General features: G+C 40.0%; 2 protein-coding genes across 5 annotated transcripts in view; both read right to left on the bottom strand.

The window, feature by feature from the left end:
* Window positions 1-10,024, bottom strand: part of LOC117465106 (inhibitor of nuclear factor kappa-B kinase subunit alpha-like) — a 25,104-nt gene extending 15,080 nt beyond the window's left edge. The window contains exons 1-14 of the mRNA XM_034107998.2: window positions 9,916-10,024; window positions 9,314-9,432; window positions 9,003-9,097; window positions 8,674-8,791; window positions 6,250-6,319; window positions 6,044-6,132; window positions 5,877-5,966; window positions 5,540-5,664; window positions 3,477-3,584; window positions 2,872-3,007; window positions 2,537-2,731; window positions 1,324-1,426; window positions 1,005-1,128; window positions 1-137 (exon numbers count right to left, since the gene is read on the bottom strand). The exon at window positions 1-137 is cut by the window's left edge and continues 15 nt beyond it. Coding sequence (XP_033963889.1) covers window positions 1-137; window positions 1,005-1,128; window positions 1,324-1,426; window positions 2,537-2,731; window positions 2,872-3,007; window positions 3,477-3,584; window positions 5,540-5,664; window positions 5,877-5,966; window positions 6,044-6,132; window positions 6,250-6,319; window positions 8,674-8,791; window positions 9,003-9,097; window positions 9,314-9,418 — 1,495 coding nt within the window. The 5' untranslated portion in view covers window positions 9,419-9,432; window positions 9,916-10,024. The remainder of the gene's footprint in view (window positions 138-1,004; window positions 1,129-1,323; window positions 1,427-2,536; window positions 2,732-2,871; window positions 3,008-3,476; window positions 3,585-5,539; window positions 5,665-5,876; window positions 5,967-6,043; window positions 6,133-6,249; window positions 6,320-8,673; window positions 8,792-9,002; window positions 9,098-9,313; window positions 9,433-9,915) is intronic.
* Window positions 10,025-14,452: 4,428 nt separating this feature from the next.
* LOC117464347 (PH and SEC7 domain-containing protein 1-like) overlaps window positions 14,453-19,604 on the bottom strand; it is a 76,542-nt gene continuing 71,390 nt past the window's right edge. For all 4 annotated transcript variants that reach the window (XM_034106724.2, XM_034106725.1, XM_071206652.1 and 1 more), the window contains one exon: window positions 14,453-18,725. In XM_034106724.2, the coding sequence (XP_033962615.1) occupies window positions 18,453-18,725 (273 nt within the window). In that variant the 3' untranslated portion in view covers window positions 14,453-18,452. The remainder of the gene's footprint in view (window positions 18,726-19,604) is intronic.

Raw genomic sequence — 19,604 nt, 5'->3', positions numbered from 1 at the left:
TCTGATCGCTGTATTTCTCCAGGTCGTACTGGATGCTGCTTTTGAAGAAGTCCAGCTTGGCCTTCAGCTGCTGAGAGAAGCCGAACATGCTGTTCTTACACCGGGTCAGGTTGGTGTTGTAGCGCAGGAGACTCAGCCTGGAGGGAGAGGATGAGACCATTTAGAATAGGAAAGGTTTGTAAGGAAGATCAAAAGCACCATCACAGGCTGGGGTTAAATCCCCTGGTGCAAAGCCCCTGGTGTGTCTGGTGGCCACATCAGGCAGAATGAGCAGTCTCTGCAGGTGTGTTTGGTAACGAGGCCTGGGACCACACTGACTCTGATCCATTACTTTAACCCACATCTCTTCAATCTCCCCATATGCAGATATTACTTGTACTTGACATTCTTAGCCGTGAAGTTGTGTACATCCCTGTCCTGGACAATATGTTGCAGTCCTGCACAAACGCTTTCACTTTTTCATATCTTTTGGAAATGTCTAGATGTGAGATGTTTTTGTCTCTCTAATATTGTGCTGTGTTTATTGTAGAACTGCAATAATGAGTCAACAAATCAATAAGTGGATTGAGAGAAAATAAATCTCTTAAATTAACTATTTGATAGTTCATTTATAGTCAAACCAATTTCTATGTTGTTTTTAGTTTTATATTATTAAAGTGAATGCCTTCCCATTTTGAAGTGTCAAAACAGGGCATTTAAAGACATCACCTTGGACTTTGAGGAACTGTGATGACATTTCTTTCACCATTTTCAAACATTTCATCGACAAAACAATCCATTTCTAAATGTCCTGGCAGGTGAAACAACAATGACAAATGGTGTTAGTTTAGTTTCATGCAACAAATCATCAAGACAAAGTACTGGGATGTGCAAAGCTACTTGGAAATACAACTTTCTTCTGATTTATATGAAACTGTTTAACTAAAAACAAATTGTCAATAAAAATAACAACAAATGAATATGTGTCATGTTGTTGTGGATACCAGATGTGTCATGTGACTCACATGGCAGCCCTCTGTCCTTGGAACAGCCTGCTGTAGTCATCCTTCAGCCCACAGATGTAGCTCACTGCTTCTCCCCAAACCTTCTTCAACACCACCAGAGGCAGCTGGGTCTTTGCCTCTTGCACTGCGGAGTTTAAACAAGATGAGAGTCGGGACCAAATAGAATCCGTCAGAGAATCCTTTTTACACCTGACAAGCTAACTGACACAGGAAATAAATGTTATCTTCTGATGTGTTCAATATAACGTGTGCATGTTATGCTTCGAAGTACCAGTTGGCTTCTTTGTCTCAGCCTGAGCACACCTTACAATAGACTCACCTATAGTGTTGACTTTATCCGGCAGTTGTCTGGCGCTAAGGGGCCCGGAGTACTTGGTGATGCTCTTGTCAAACAGGTAGACGATGTAGCTATCCCAGCCTCTCTACACAGGAGACAAGAATGTACACACTTATACAGCCTGTAAGTGCCTTTCCTGTCACTTCAAATAGCATCATGGACTGATTCAAAGTCCCTTAGAGCAGTGATTCTCAAATGGGGGTACGCGGACCCCTGGGGGTACGTTGGGGTACTGCAGGGGGTACGTGAGATTTAAAAAAATAAATAAAAAAAAAGGTTAATTAAAAAAATAATCTTAGTAAAATAAGTTAAATAGAAAACACAATTGTATATAAAACATTCCTAGAAACACCAAGGAAGTCCTCATATAAACATGTCAAATGTGTGTATTGTATTTTATAGTTGTTCACAATAACATATTACTTAAATTCCAAAAACTCCTTGGAAAAATCTGTTTTATAAAAGTGTTATGTTATTTTTTTTCATGCATAAATGAAAATATCCTTAGTTTGTTGTAATGCATACCATGAAGGAGTTAATACATCACACACTGAGGGAACATCACTATATTGTAATTATTCATATAGGCTTTTTCGATCAAAACATTTCGGGATCGGTCAGGGGGGTACTTGGCTGAGAACATTTTTCAAAGGGGATACATTACTGAAAAAACGTTGAGAAGCACTGCCCTTAGAGCACAGCACAGCCAGTAGGCTTCTGTGAGCCACGTTACCTGCAGACACAGCTTTAGCACTGCCTTAGAGCACAGCCAGTAGGCTTCTGTGAGCCACGTTACCTGCAGACACAGCTTTTGTTGTATCATTTTAGTGCTTTAGCACTGAGAAAAATCTTTTACACACCTTTGCCTGTCTTTTAAGGGTTCCAATGGGAGCCCGGCTTAAAAAGGTTAAAAAAAGTCAGTTTTTGCTTTGTTAGCAGAAGGAAACTGGTAGGGAAGTTGAAGGAAACAACAAAGACAGCGGCTAGACTTCATTTGGGTCCTGAAAATCATCCAGGACACCAGCTAATGAAGGTTTTAACTCCAACAATTAACCTGAGCCTTTCCTTCAGTATAAGAAAATGAATGGTTTGGATGTTAAATATAAGTTGACTGAAGTTTCTAAGGGTAAAGAGGAAAGTTACAGCAGTTAAGTGTGATTCGGCTGTTATCTAAACTGCATTAAAGTGAACGTACCACTCCATCCAGGACACACTGCGCAGCAGGCTTCCTGGGGTCCAGGGACACCCCCGTCTCCTGCAGCAGCTCCTGGTTCACCACCTCGATCTTTGTCTCGGCCTCGATGCGCATCTGCAGACTGTGGAGACTTTCCTCTGGAGTCAGCTGGAAGGAGTGGACCTGAGCTGTGGTCATGTTCAGGATGTGGACAACCTGGAGAGAAAGTAAACATTCACTGAACTGAAGATATATAGAAAGTACTCCAACTCATCATTGACAGTTCAAAGAAATCCAAAATTGATGCTGATGATGTTGTCATTTGTATCCACGGCTGAATCCAAAGATAAACTCACCTTCATACTCAGTATCTGCTCCAGCACATTAAAGCAGGAGGGCTGCCTGGTGTCAGGGTTGAGTTTGCCTCCTCGCTGGACAGGATCCCACTTTAGCATGAGCTGCAGCAGAGATTCCAACGGCTCCAGCAGTGTGCTAAAAACAGCAAATAAGAGATGTGTTCAAGGAGAGAAATAGATGCTAAACACTCCAAATACTGAACTTACAGTTTGCAACAATCCATTTTCATAGTTTTGAAAAAGGGCTGTACTTAAAGTGATTTTCACTTTATATTCCTAAGCAGCCACTGCGGGAATCTAATTCTACAAATACTATAATACTAATAGTAATATAACAGTGCAGCCTCATTTTAACTGTGCCTAATTAAATACCAACTTTAAACACAAGGAACAGACATGAAAAACACATTGTCATCATACATAAGTATTACAACATTTCGTTGGCATCTCTCACTGCAGTAATATAAATGACATAAATAAAGACCATGCACTGCAATAATTGTATTTCATTTCAATGTACATATTGACAAAAGGTTATAAGCTTTACATTATTTGATCAGCCCTAGTCTTTGAAGAGATATGTTTGCCAGTCCCAGGGTCCTCACCTGCTCAGATTGTTGGGGTAGGGGAGGTGTGTGGAGAAGCGGACTTCCCCGTTCGGTTCCTCTACAGCCATGATGTCTTTTGGACCTTTATTCCTCACTTTGCTGGCCCTGTGGATGGGAAGAGAAGAGATGTTGATGATGATGGATGACTTAACATCTATAAACAAATGCTTTTTATTTTATGCCACGCATAAAAGCACAGAAGCAAGATGGAAAATTAAACATTTCACAGTGTTCACAAACACTGAGTGAGGAACTTTCTTTCATTAGATGTTTTCCTTAAACACAGGGCTACATTTTGTATACAGGGAATGATGATTATTGTTAACTCAATAGGTGTTGGGCTGGCTGCCACACTTGTATTTTGTCAAGAAGTGAAAGGTGAGATCCAAATGTTTTGTTTTATTTTTTGTTTGCCAAGTTCTCATTTCTGGGATTTGGCTCTACCTGCTGGCCTTTCCTGCTTATTATTTTTCGTCCTTCAGTGTTCTTAATTGTGTTGCTTTCGTATCTTATTGACCGAAACCATGTTATTCGACTTTCTAGCAGAAATATTACAGGTGTGGGACCTAATATACTCTTAATGATTTTCAATGCTGTATACTGGATTCAATCACAAGTTGAAAATACTCCAACTATCAAATGAATTGATTGCAACACAAAAAACATTCTCATGGATTACCGGTATTATCATTACCTACCATCTGAAACCAGAGTTTCCGTTAGCCGGTAATTACCTGACTTTCTAAATCTCTCCGGGCAAAATGTCCGTTCAAAATAATTTCCCCTTAGCACAATACCGCATCAGTTGCGCCACTTATGTGACAGACAAGAATAGTCAATTCTCATGTCTAACACTTAATGTGGAGAAAGAGATGTCCTGTATTGATTGTGCGTTGATCTGTTGGTAATGCCTCGGGGTTCCGGTGGGCATGTAAACAAATGCATAATGCTGCGCTATACTTTGCGGCCTCACCCGGTTGCATAGCGACGCTTATTGTTTAGGTGTCTTTTAATAAGCAGGTAGTCATATCATTAGCTAGAAATAGCTGGATCTGATCGATATGGACATAAACGCGAGTGAAGTCTAATCTGAGAGAGAGATCAGCTGCTGCTGACGAGTCGACACGCAGCTCTGCATGATCACCTGCAGCGGTGAGCGGACAAAACACACACTTCAGGTTAGAATATCACACGTAGCTATTTTAATTACTTCTCAAACTACCTAAACTAGTTATAGATGTGTTTAGTTTTACTGTCGGGTCACTCATTACTGATCCGCGAGCTGCATGATACTGACGGGCTGTCAGGAGAGAGAGAGAGAGCGCTCCGTTTATTATTCCCGTGTTATTGTAAATTACTGAACACTTTTGAATAGTTAATCTAATATAATTAGTTTGTTTAATATCGAATCAAATCAATTTGTTTTAAAGCTTAATAAATAACAAAGAAGACCTTTGACCGGCACTTTTTTCATTTTGTCCAGAAGATTTCAACTTTAACGGACATGTTGACCGGCAAAAAAAAATTCTAGCGGAAACTCGGGGCGACACCCATCATGCTCTGGGTTTTGTTACTGCAATTGCCATCATGTGGGGGTTTGGGGACATAAGAAAGTAAATATAATGTTGCTGTGGAGTCAGTTGACCTAGTTAGCTGTGTATTACGACTTTGAGGCCTGTTTTGACTTAGTAAGGCTATTATTTGATGTCTGCGCGTACAGATTGTATAGAGTTGTAACTCAGATTTGACACAGAATATGAAATGGGTATAAGGGTGAGGGTATAAGGTCATTAATTTGTCTCCATGAGCTGAGTTTCACACCTTCTGCAGAGACACTACAATAGAAAGTGTCCCGTTGTTTTTAGAACACCAGCGTGAACACGTCTCTTTCACCTCACTCAGCATCGTTGCCTCAGCTCCTCCCTTTTCTAAGCCTATGCTCTGAACTGACTTCTAGACTGTCTTTTGATTTATGAGCTACTAAAGTCTTTCTGTCTAAATTAAATCCGTCCCGCTCGACATGTAGATGTCCTAATGTGTTGCTACTCAGTTCAACTCACCACTGCACCGGCTGCAGGTTGTGCAGGAATGGGCGGAAGCCACAACTGCATTCAAATACCATGGTGCCAAAGCTCCAGAAGTCCACCGTTACAGTGTATGGCTTATTCTCAAACAGTTCAGGCGCCTGCAGAGAAAGCATGCAATTCAACATGATTCATTTGATCCACAACTATGTTATCTTGCATTTTACAGGCAAAAAAAACAATATAACACACAAGCATAACAGGACCCCTTTAAGGCAGTAGAAATATTGAATCATTCTAAAATATAATTAGGATGATTCATAGAGCTAGTATTATCTGATTGTAAAAACAAAAATGGTCTTGGTTTGCTTACCAGGTACTGAAGTGTGCCAACGAAGGAGGTACACAGACTGCCCTGGTCCAGGTCTTTAGCGTAGCCCAAGTCAATGATTTTGTGAACCAGCTGCAGAAGAAGAATATGTTAATAAAACAAAGTTGGTTTACTATGTGAGGTCAAACAAAACCAAACGGTCAGTTTACCTTTCCGTTGATATCTTGCAGCACTATGTTTTCAGGTTTAAGGTCTCTGTGTATGATCTTGTTTTCGTGCAGATACTGGATACCAGATCCTGGAGCAGAAACAAGTGGTTTAACCGAATGATGATGATGATGATGATGATGATGATGTTCTAATAAAGTACACATCTGATTGAAGAAGCCTCACAAAGAGAAAACATTGGTCTTACCAACATCATTGAGTAATGAAAGCACTTCACTCTCTTTCAACCCGCAGCAGTTTTCAGGTTTGCTCAGCAACTGTAACCCACACACATGTAGTTCTGTTACATCTGCATTTCATCTACATTACATAAATAGAAAAACACTCATACAACATACTACGGTTGTAAAGTCATCCGTTTATCTGATGGAACTTTAAACATTGGATGTCTGCACTTTGACGAGTGTTACAATACTCTAAGCCATTTGAAATACGTGTATGTCTGCACTATAATGGCCTCAATCAGAGAGAAAATAAATATCTGTTCTTCTCCCTCCTCTTTTAATCGGAACATTTTATAAACTGTGCATCATAGCCAATATCGAAATGTATAAGACGTAGGGGTGTTGAAAATAATCGTTTCTACGATGCATTGCGATGCGGACGATTCGGTATCGATGCAGTGACGGAAGATAATCGATTATAGCGTAGTAACGTTGCTTCCTGATTTTCCGGCCGCGGCTTTACTATAACGTTTTTTTTTCTGTCACTTTAATATCAAATCGGTCGGTCACGCAGAGATCAGGGAACAGACGTGACAGCGGCACAGCAACACCGAACACGGAGCAGTCTGCTTTATCCACCAACACAAGAACACCAGTCCAGAACCAACAGCAGAAGGACCCGCTCTGAATCACTCCGTGTCGCTGCGGCTCAGAGACACAGACAGGGATTTATGTTTTTCAAAAATAATCGCGTTACAATCATGTCAGGTTTTTGGTGGATTTAATTAAGTCTTGGATTGCAGAGTATGAATGTCCTCTAGCAATTTTCAGATGATATATACATGTGTAAAATTTGTGAAGGCAGGAGGAAAAAAGCTTCCGCGATCACCGTCTCCTCCGTTCCTCCAAACCCCGCCCTGAAAATAATGAGTGACAGGCTGATAGCGACCCGATAGAAACTTTGTTATTCACTTAATCACTGAGATATAATGAAGCTAATTTAATCTCATACATTCATGGGATTTATGCAACAGTAAAACAGAGAATGTGAGTGTGCACCCACATGCAGTATTTTTGTTTGTATATGTTGTTGTAAATCCTCCTGTTGTCTGCTGTGTTCAGACTCAAGTCCTGTGTGTGATGCCTCATTCAGGACATTCAGTGTCCTTTCTTAACAGAAGGCCGTTGCTAGAAGCTGCAGCTCGACTGCAGAAGCATTAGCTTTTTGTTTTTGAGGATGGAACAACTTCACACACAGATATAGGGAGGCTAGACCTATACAATTCATTTATTTTGGTTTATAAATGAATGTCAAGACATTTATGTTATTGATTTCTGAAGCACTTTCTAAATAATAAAAAGAGAGTTCATATGTATTTACTGCATGTATGCATTGATGAAAAAGAAGCCATGTGTAGTAATATAGAAAATTGAGGATGCAACGCATTGGTATGAATCGTGATGCATCGGGATATCGAATTGAATCGAATCGTTGACAGGATAATCGTAATCGAATCGTGAGACCAGTGAAGATGCATAGACCTAATAAGACGGACCTAGCCCTGTAGTCTGCTGAGTCTCAGCTGGTAAAACATCCAATTGATCTCCTTATGCCCTCCTATGTTTTATGAAACAACCAAACGTATATTTAAATTGATTCACTACATAGCATTCAATTTGATTACAGCATAACATGCTAGATCCGACAATGTCAGTTGAGAAGATCAACGATTGATTTGCATATTGTCAGTCAAATCACTGCACTTTTTTTGCTGTCTCCTTCTACACAGTAAAGCAGGAACAACAAGCATGACTTTACAAACTTTAAAAACCATGTCTCAAAATTAAACCACAAAACTAAATGATGAAGACTGGAGGGAGTGATAGGAATGTAGAGCAGCATGATCAGACAGTGATACAACTTCCTCAACTGCCGTGTCATTTACACCTCCCTTGACAGCGCTGTCAGAAACCCAGCAGGAAAGACGTTCTGTGGTTGCTTCTAAATTATGATCAAGATTTATTTTGAAAAGGACTGCCTTGAAGTCAGATATTTTACCAGATGATGAACAAAAGCATAAAAACAGGTCAAACATGTTGGCTGATATAGACGTTTAGTGTGGGGCAGCTACTCTTCCGATGAGCTGATAATAATTGGGTGCATGTTTTTTTCATTTTTTTTTTAAAATAACATTTGCAAGCAGGGGGTCTGGTAGAAAATAAATCAGTAAAGCCGTTTCATTGCTAAAATAACATTTGAGGTGATTGGTTTGAGGTGTATCCACTTTTGAGTTGAACCTCTGAGTTGAACAGTTCTGTTTTCAGGTGTTAAGATTATTTTCTCTTAGCATATATTGAAAGACAAGAATGAAAAAAATTCAATTTTAGATTTATCTTGCTTTATGTGGATGTGTTATTTCTTATCTTCCTTCCTAGGTGAACCTCACCTTCCTCAGGTCTCCCCTGGAGCAGTACTCCATGGCCAACAGTGGAAGGTCATTTAAGGCTATGTGCCTCATTTCCTCTGGGACATCTCGGGCTGTCACGACATTGATGTTATTCAGCCTGGAGAGAGAATGACCGGTCAATGCTGCATTACTTTTTATTGGTCATACAGATGGTGCACTGAATGTCTGCAGTTTTTAAATTATAACAAATTATCACTTTGAATAAGTATGTTCACTATGATTCCAGGAGAGCACAGTATAATGTTGCTATACATCAGTGTGAAATTTAAACAAGTAGTATATAAGAATTGTATAAAAATAAGACCGACTTTTTCATGATCTGGATTTCTCTGCTCCATCTGTCCTTGTTCCTTGGTGTGAGCTCCAGACGGCACATTTTCACAGCTAGTTTTTCATTTGTTTCCTACAAAACAGGAGCCAAAAAGTCCATTATTGTATCAGAGCATAAAAGCTTACCCCAGAAATAGCAGTTTGTGTGTATCACCCTCATAGATGTCACACAAAAAAGAAGACTTTAACAATCCAAATAGGAAGTAAGTTAATAGTGATGCAGTTATCATAGTGGTTGTCTTGCAGGGTTTTAGTGTTCATTGTCAGGGTTATATGGCTCTAAACTCACATGATGTTGGTACAGGTAAACATGGGCAAAACCGCCCATTCCCAGCCTCTCTTTCAGCTCCCAGTCTCCGCAGTTCTGGTTCTGCCTGAAGGGAGGTTTCTCCATTTTTGTCACCCAGGCTGTGTATAAATGACATGTACATGACACAGTTCATTTACATTCCATTAAAACAATTTTTAAGGCATTTATGGTCACAAACAAATGGCGACGTTTGAATTCCTACATTGCTAGCTTAGCTAAATACAACTAAGGGCCTTGGCTACATCATGGACAGGATAATGTCAGATTACATCGTAGTTTGCCCAATACCGAAGTCATGTTGACATATTGTGAAGATTTGGTACAGGTTGCCACTTGAATTTAAGGAAGCTGCTAAACAAAAACACTCACTAAAAGCTTTTTATTTATTTGTTTTTTTCAATGGCTAACAGATAGCTAGCAGCAACGTAAATAGTTTAGCCAACCAACAGCAGCCCAGTACATTGCAGGAAATAGACGTGCCCGGCTCCTCTAGCATTATGGCTGACAAATAAAGGCTTTGACGCCAGTTAAGTGACATTTAAATGAACGTTTCCGTTTCTAAAGCAAGTTTTGAGACTTACGTCGTCTTTCTATGAAAGTGTCATGAGCTGTGTGTCGGTAAAACTGCGTACTGTCCGGTTGTTTTCGGTTCAATGCAGCAGCACGGTGAGAATGTGTACTTTCCTGGGTGACGTCACCAGAGTGCCCGGCTGTTGAAAATGAAACAGTGGTGCAATCAATGACACAAACACCTGCTGCGTTTGGTTTAAAGACACTACCATCAACCAGTTATGACCCCCAACAAATTTGTATTTCCTTCTCATATCCCCATACCTCCCTTTCAGATGAAAATCGTGTTCTTTGTACTCCACAACATATATTTGATAGTTTCAGTTTATTTGCAGATTCAGATTACCTATACACATCATTGCATTAATAAATGCAATAATGTGCATTACTCTAAAATGTGTCATTCTGCCAAATGAGTACTTGAACTTTTGGTACTATTTCACCTGATAACAAACACCAGTGTGATCTTGGTGATTTAGTAGTTACACAGGCGGTGCCCCCCAGTTGTAATTGGACAACATTACTTTTAAGCTATCCTAAAAAAGTCAGTAAATGTTTTTTGTTTTTTTTAAAGACTACATTTACATATTCAAAAGGTCCTTTTGTTCAGCCTCACAATGCTATTGGGTATTACATGTGTTTATCGGTCCTGCCCTCTGGCCATACACTCACACAACTTCCGAATCTTCAAACGAGCAACATCTCTTTGTTTTATTGGACTGGATTTGTCAGATTCAAATAGGAAGTAAAATGCCTCAAATATGTTTTTTTGTGATTATTACAATGTCTAGAACATGTACATATTCAGTTTTTGTGGAATACATTCGTCAAATATTTATTTATTTTGAGCACCTTATGTATTTGTTGCAATATTACATACCTGGGTCAGTGTGGTAGTCAACATAGCATGAGCACCTGTCATGGAGATTGCCCTTCTTATATGTTCACATATGGAAATAAAACACTAATAGAAATATAATGTCTTTGATAATTCACTATAACTAAGTTCTAAATTATGTCCAAAATTGAATAAATTAATACATTATTTCTGATAGCAGTATGTGAAATTATATCTCTAGCAATATTTTAAACTCTATTTGTATCTTATCAGTTAATTAGTTACACAAACACATTTAACTCTTCTCTGGTTCTGGCAGAAACAGTTCTTTCTGAAATGTGTTGGGACACTTGGATGTATCCCTTTTAGTATGATAATTAGCCTATTATCATTAGCCAGACAGCATTGGGTGACTTGTTGAACTGGTTTATCTGCATGTGTGGTGTAGGTATTCCTTTTATTATGATAATAGGCAGGATTGTATGACATGTATGGGGTATTCCTTTAATTATGAGGTAGATAGTATTGTGTGACTCAAGTGTACAATGTAGGATTCAGATGCTTGTTGCATCGGGACACCTGGAAGGGGGTGGTGCATTCATTCCTTTTAGTGTGATAATAGGCTAAGCTAAGCCCGAGAGAATGAACACTTGTTCCACCACCCTATCTATTCCTTCAGGTAATCTATTACAATATAATAAGCATATGTATTATTGATATATTTATGAATTATTTTTTCTATTTCAGAATGCCACCAGCAAAGAGAGGTCCTGTATTCAGTGTGTAGGATGTGATGCCATCCAAAAAGGAGAAAGTGAGTTTGAGATGGAGGACAGTGACACTATATGAGTAAAGAAGAGGCAGATGACCCAATAAACGCCCAGTCAGTGATTATGTGGACATTGAGCCCAAACCAAATAAACACACCAAGCCCTGTGACAGGTATCGCTGGCTGAAAAAATATTGTATCAGTCCCAATACTGATTATTCTGGTCTAGATATCACAGAGGAATTCATTTACAGGTACACAACCACGCAATGCAGCAAGCGTGATGTCCATCTGTGATTTTCCGACAACAGGAACTGTTTTTGGGACTACCATTGCATTACTATTTAATAAATGATTATTCATAACAAATATGACTGATGTGTGATTATGATTATTATTCATGCTATATACTAGGAGGCTGTGTCACAGTGGATAGTGTGCTGGACTTCAAATAAGGGGGTAGCAAGTTCGAGTCCCACTGCAGTCAGCATGTCGTTGTGTCCCTGGGCAAGACACTTCACCTCAAAATGCTCCTGTGGGGATTGTCCACAGTACTGAATGTATGTAAGTCGCTTTGGATAAAAGCGTCTAACAAATGGCATGTAATGTAATACTGATATAGGGCTAAGCAAGCAATAAATCCTGCAAATTAACCCTTAGTTATTCAATAAATGTATTCAGACAATGTGAGTAGAAATACAGACATTATGCTCCCACCTAAGGCCAACGTTGCAATATTACAACATGTCCTTAAAAACGTACCAACACGTAAACAATTTGAAAACTCTTTCATTTCTGCTCCAGAGGCTCCCTACAACATCTGAAAGGTAAAAAAAAAGAGAAGCTTTACAGAGTTAGAACATTTTGATGCTAATACACTACTTTTTAACTTTTTATATTTTGATATTTCAAATATTCATTCCTGTTTTTTAAATTAAAAATATTAGATCCATCACAAGAGTGATATCCCACAAGTGGTTGAGGACGTTTTCTCAATTCCATCGGGCCCTGTAGAGCCTGAATGCGACCCTTTCTAATATCTTGTTGGTTTGAAAAGGCTGCATCACTTACAAGGCATTGCTGGAAACGGACCTAACTTACCCAGGGGCCCACACCTGTTCCTGTGCATGCATTTGACTGGGCCCCGTCAATAGTTGAATCCGGCCAAAGTATACTAGATAATGTAAGCCCTTATTAATGTGTGTAAATTATATGGATCCTTTACACAGATAATAAATAATGATGGTGATAAATAAATAAAATATCAGTTTTTTAAGGTCTCCGCACAGTAAATCACAATGTAAATACATCATTACCAGTAAACATCTTGAATACATTTACTTGAGTGAAAGTATGTCAATATTATCATAAATATGTACATTTTATTAAGCAGCAAAATGATTTTTTATTATATTATAGGATCATTTTTATTGTTACTAAAGGATACAAGATATTTGAATGTGGCACCTGGTCAAGGTGGAGCCACATGGATTGTATATATCAAAACAGTGAATTTATACGCTTAATATTTTCAGAGAAAAAGATAAAACAATTGTTGAAAAAAATGCCTTTGAAATGCAGCGGGGTCAAAGTATTTAAATATTCAGAGTTTAAAGAGCATATTGTGTTTACTTTCAAGTACATACAGTGTGCCTCTAACTGTAATGTTCAAACAGCTCTTTATTTTCCTCATACTGTCCTCTTTTCACCCTCTGCCTGAAACCAGAGCCCAGTCTGCTCTGATTGGTTAGCTGGCCAGCTTTGTTGGGATTTGTGAACTGCTTAGAGATGTCCCACCTCTTAGCCAATAATATACTATGTAAAGTGGAAGTGTGTGGAAGAGAAACTCCCTCTGGAGGGAACACATGGATTTTAGCCTTTGCAGACCATTTACATGCACTAAAAGCTACAGTTGCAAGAAAAAGTATGTGAACCCTTTGGAATGACCTGGATTTCTGCATAAGTTGGTCATACAATGTGTTCTGATCTTCATCTAAGTCACAACAACAGACAAACACAGTCTGCTTAAACTAATACCACACAAACAATGATATGTTTTCATGTTTTCATTGAACACACCATGTAAACATTCACAGTGCAGGGTGGAAGAAGTATGTGAACCCCGAGGCTAAAGACTTCTTCAGAGCTACTTGGAGTCAGGAGTCAGCCAACCTGGAGTCCAATCAAGGAGACGAGATTGGAGGTGTTGGTTAAAGCTGCCCTGCCCTATAAGAAATACACCAGTTTTGAATGTGCTATTCTGAAGAAGCATTGCCAGATGTGAACCATGCCTCGCTCAGAAGAGCTCTCAGAAGACCTACGGTTAAGAATTGCTGACTTGCATAAAGCTGGAGAGGGTTCCAAAAGTATCTCTGAAAGCCTTGATGTTCATCAGTCCACGGTAAGACACATTGTCTATACATGGAGAAAGTTCAGCACTGTTGCTACTCTCCCTAGAAGTGGCCGTCCTGTAAAGATGACTGCAAGAGCACAGCGCAGAATGCTCAATGAGGTGAAGAAGAGTCCTAGAGTGTCAGCTAGAGACTTAAAGAAATCTCTGGCACATGCTAACATCTCTGTTGACGAATCTACGATACGTAAAACACTGAACAAGAATGGAGTTCATGGGAGGACACCACGGAGGAAGCCACTGCTGTCCAGAGAAAACATTGCTGCATGTTTGAAGTTTGCAAAAGAGCACCTGGATGTTCCACAGCACGACTGCAACATGTTCTGTGGACAGATGAAACCAGAGCTGAGTTGTTTGGAAGGAACACACGACGCTATGTGTGGAGGATCCAAAGGGTTCACATACTTTCTCTTGCAACTGTATATAACACACTACAGGAAAGGGAAACTCCAAACAGTATAGGGCCCCTTTAAGTACAAGTACTGCACCCTTTGCAATGTACATTCCACACAATGATGTTCGGACACAGTAAACCTTTCAAAACACTTTTATTTCCCTCTTCTATGTCTCACAAAATGAGAAGCTCACAAACAACATTTCCTTGGTGAGTTTAAACAAGGCAGTGACAAGTGTAGCTCACTGTATGTGTACCATTAAATGAACAGTCTAAAAACACTGAGATGGATCAGATCAGACCTCGACATGTAGAAACATTTGTATGAGCTGGCTCTCTAAAACACAACAGCATACAACAGCGTTAAATATAGACATTTCCTTCATTCACATTGAAAGAAATGTTTAAAAAAAACGACCATGAGCTCAAGGACAGGAACACATATGTTGACCTTAAATATTAACCCTTCATTTAATACTCTAACCATAATATAAATTAAAACAGGCCATCCATAATATCTCATGCTTTATTTACATTCAGAGATGAGGTGTTCATGGGCAGAAATGAGTGTTTGTTAAAGGACAGCTGCAGGCATGCACTGCTGCTGTAACAGAGGTACTGTACCACGGTGAACACACTTCGTCAGGGTGACTTTCACTAGAGCATCACACAGCCGTCACCAGCCGTCTCCATGCTAACCAGCGCCATGGAGATCCTGCAGCTGCCCTTTGATGTAAGTGAGCAGCGATGATAACACATGGCAGGAGGAGAGGGGGGGGAGTGGGGGAGGAGGACCTTGGAGAGTTGTCAAGGTGGAGGCTCCTTTCATACTCCATCCATCCTCACTGTATCGAGTCTACAGCCTGAGCCCAGAATAGAACCATCAGTACCAGATCTGTTGTTGTATCTTCTTGTTACTCTTATTACCTATTGGGTAAATCATATATTTTCACTACAATGTATGCCTGTGAGATGTTTACATTCAGGTATTTTTTTGTTGAATGATCTAAAATCAATTCTTAACATTTTAAGAACAGTCTTTAGTCTGTGATTTATTTGTCTTGTTGACTAAGTAGAGACACTACAGGCACAATTTGATGCCTTTGAAAGTAGTGGAAATAAAGAATTCAAAATATACATTAAGCTATTTATGTTTTATTTTAAATTTGAATAAAACATTTCAAAAGACTTAGGCCTAGTCTTATCTTAATGTAAGTAATCCTGGTTATTTTTACTGCATGTACCTTTTTCTCCTGTAGTGTCTCCCCTCATTTTTTGTAAAGCACTTTGAATTGCCTTGTGTTGAAAAGTGCTATATAAATAAACTTGCCTTGCCTAATCGGCTGGATATTTTTGCAATTATTAGTTTAGTTTGTGAAAATAAAAGTAAAAAAATGCAACTTCGGACAGTCTAAACTGACATCATTTTTTAACCAACACACAGCAAATCTTTACCATTGAGAAGCCAGAACCAGAAGACATTATGTGCTTATGTACTGCAGATGGTGTGATCTCGAGTGAAATGTGAGAAGTACCTTTAAAAGCTTGACATATTGGAATGCACGTGATGTGACTGAATGAACCAATTCCCCTCAGAACACCATGAACGGCACTCAACATGAGTCCGACTGCTCTTCCACAGATTGGCCACATTATAAACAGCAGACGCTATTAATAAACACAAAGCTGTAATGGTGCGTTACAGAACTGGTGAAAGGTACCAGATGTCAGCTATGGCACATACACCTCTTTGTAAACCATCGAATACAAAGTGAGATCAGTGAGATGATTGAGGCAAAGGAAAGAGAACAAAAGCAAAGAACGAAATGTAGATGAGAATACAAAGCGAGAACCGAAAGGAACTGAAATTACGGCTTTTGTCGATCCTGCTATATCGCAACACCCTCACTGTCCCATAAGACGAAGAATTTTTTTTTCATGAAAAATGACATGGATAAAAAGAGTTGCCGATGAACTTCCTGTCATGTAACTAATGATTTCAGCGCTCAAACTGCAGGCAAAGACTTGGCTAGGCTTAGAATATTAGATCATGAAAAACAAATTCACATTCAAAGATAACAACATGGAAACTGATGCCGGATGAGAGAAGCAACAAACAGGCTCCAGCATGCTCACGCTAACATCCACAGCGAGATACACTCAAACACACACTGACTCTACAGTCAATACAAACAGGTGTTGTGTCATTTAGCCCTGCAATACCCAACCCCACCCCTCAGGTGAGTGGGATTATATCATGCATATTCACTGCGGGTGCAGCAGGTGTGTTTATGGCTGAAAAAAAATGTGAACAGCTCCCCCTGCTGGTCGGATGCCGGCACTGCAGCTGCTCAAGGTGTCGTTCTAAAGCCTGAGTAGAAAATGGCTATGAGGCGTTTATGGCTACCGAAAACACCATAGGCTGCCAACACCCTACTAAATGAAGAGTTCCTTTCTTTTTTTTTTTTTACATTCTCTACCTTTTTCATGCATTTCTTACCCTGATCTCTTTAAAATCATGCTATTAAGTCATAGCCAACCATGCGCTTTCTTTGGATTACTGCCATCTGAAATCCATACGTCAATTCTCTTTTTTTCTTCTTCGTGTAATCCCGTCACAAACACCATTTCGATCATTTACTAATCTTTGATAGGTACATAGGCGTCACTGAAATACTCATATTGTGCTGAATTATTACCACCATGTAAGAAAAAACAACAACAACAACATATGATTATCGTGTAGCGCTTTCAGGACTTACAAGAAACGTGAAGTGCGGCCCACCAGAACGCATCTTCGCAATAGTGTGTGTGAATATATTGTAAATATACCTTCATATATCCTACAATATAAGCTGCTATATATACAACACATCCTGGATGTTTTACAAAGAGCATGGATAACATATTTTTCCTTTAACATTTTCAATATCATATTTCATCATACACTTGACATACACAGGAGGAATAGGTTCAACAACAACAAACGACTGTAAAATACTGTAAAAATATTGAAAAAACAAGAACATTCAGGGTCTGCCTGGTGAGTGTGAAAATAGGCTATTATAAATGAGAGGCTATTAGGGAGATAACACATGTCGGGTATGAAGAAAAAAGGACTTAAATGACCCCAGAGAACAACTTTTGCTGCTCTCAGTTTTTGCCCTTGAAGTAGTAAAAGGCTTAAAAGAAGCAGTGCTGGATGCAGGCATGCGGATCACTGGGGAAAACAACATTCGGCCAAGAAATAGAAAGAGAACAGTAGCACACCACGGGACAGAAGCCAGAGCAACTGGGAAAGAAATCTCCTGTTCAAGTAGAGCAAAAGAAAATAGACCTAGATGAGATGCAGTTGCTGCATATCAGGAGTGAAGTTCTACTGACATCTATTTAGCCGTCAGTGCTGAGAGAAAGCGGAGCTGCACTGTCTAATCACCCTCATCACTCCATCGCTATGTGTTGTGCAGAATGTAGATCCACCTTCAGTGAAATAGAAGCTAAACGCTGTAATGTCCGGACTGTGTGCGGAATGTGAACACACCGTGGAGATGTGGCAGAAAGCAAGGAGCTGGAATGTAAATGGCTTCATGAGACCTGGTGATGTGTTCAGGTCCAGTGACCGTTACAGCGCTCCGATCAGAGCGGCTGCAGCAGTATCACTGAAAACAAGTCGTCTTAAAATGTGATGTTTTAATAGTTTGGTCCCAAAAGTGAGTGAAAAGTCAAGAGAAAAGGTGGAGAACGTGGCTGGAGAGGTGGAAGAAGAAAAGAGGAGGAAAGGAAAGAAGCTGGATGTACGTCCCTGTGTGTTCCATATGAGCACTTCTCCTCCCGCTCAGTCTGCGCCGCTCCCACAGACACATCGTCTCTGCAGATGTGTGACCTCCCACCTCCTGCACCCACACCCATGCTGGTGCTCCTCTTCCAGTCACAGGATCTGCACCTCCTCAGTCCCATGAGAAGATTGGGGTGCCGGGTAGGGCGTCATGGTTTTGGGGGAAGGGAGTGGGGTAGAGACCCTCTCTCTTGCTCCCCCTTCAAGCAGAGCTCCAAACCCTCCTGGATCTCAAATAAAAACCTATGCAGGGAGACGGCCTGGCAGTGCAACGCTGTGCCGCTCCCGGCGCCCCCCCCGCCTCACTTCTTGACGGCCTGCCGGTAGCTGTGTCTCTGGCCGTCCTGCCGCAGCTTGCCGCTGCAGCCGCTGGCCCTGCTGCTGTTGCCCCCGTCCCGGCCGCTGCTGGCCTTGCTCGCCTGGCTGGCCTGGCTGCTGTCCTGCAGCGTGGGGCTGGAGTGGGCCCTCTGCAGGGTGTTGTCCTCCAGCAGCTGGGACTCGAACAGAGACAGGTCCTCCTCGCCGCTCCGGATCTTAGCTCGCAGCAGCATGACGTACGTCCCGTACCGGGTTTTCTGATAAAGGCGAGACAGAACTGGTGAGTACGGTGACACATTTAAACTTAAATATAGCACCATTAAACTTCCCCAGTTGAAGACTTCGAGCAACATCATCATTCTAGTATTAATAGGTATCTGATATTTAAAGCATTACTAATATTTAGTAAACATGATACATGTCTTTGTTTGTTAACAGTAAAATAAACATTTATTAAAGTTTGTGAGCTCATCATTAATTAATTATGGTTATAATAGGTGTTACTGACATGTTATGTTTGTTAAATATCTCTTTGGATCACTCTCTGATAAATACAGTAACAATCAAACTGTCAACAGCTATTGGAAAAATACATTTTCTCCATGTTGTTCGGAATAGAAACGGATACGAATCAGACTACGAACAATATGAAGAAACCTTTCAGTTACAACATCCAGAATACAGATTAATACAAAGTTGGTCACCATAAGAATAAAGGTATGCATAATAAGTTGGCGTATGCAAGTGCCACTGAAGTAGAGATTTAATGTCTCAGAGTATTCCAACATCTTTAGAAGATACATACAGTATTTCATACATTTTGCAAGTCTCTAGAAAGGAAATGGGTAATGGATTTAACTAATACATTTATACACAAAACTCCCCCAGTTGTTTACGGGTATTGTATAACAACTTTGATTAAATTGTTTAAATATGCAAATGAGTCATTATCTAAGGCTAACCTTTGGTATGGAATTCTACAGTCACTAATAGACATATGCAGTCAAGCAAACCCAAAGCTGTGGCTTGGATGTTTTCTTTCACTGCTCTAAAGCAAAATAGCCAAACAAACAAAATGGACCAGTGAAGATTGGAGAGCTGCGAGGGCTGCAGTGATGTAATGATGATTTAACGCT

Source organism: Pseudochaenichthys georgianus, chromosome 19 (genome assembly GCF_902827115.2).
Source record: "Pseudochaenichthys georgianus chromosome 19, fPseGeo1.2, whole genome shotgun sequence".
Classification (NCBI taxonomy): Eukaryota; Metazoa; Chordata; class Actinopteri; order Perciformes; family Channichthyidae; genus Pseudochaenichthys; species Pseudochaenichthys georgianus.
The sequence above is the reverse complement of the archived record's forward strand: the minus strand, read 5'-3'. Positions and strand labels throughout refer to the sequence as shown.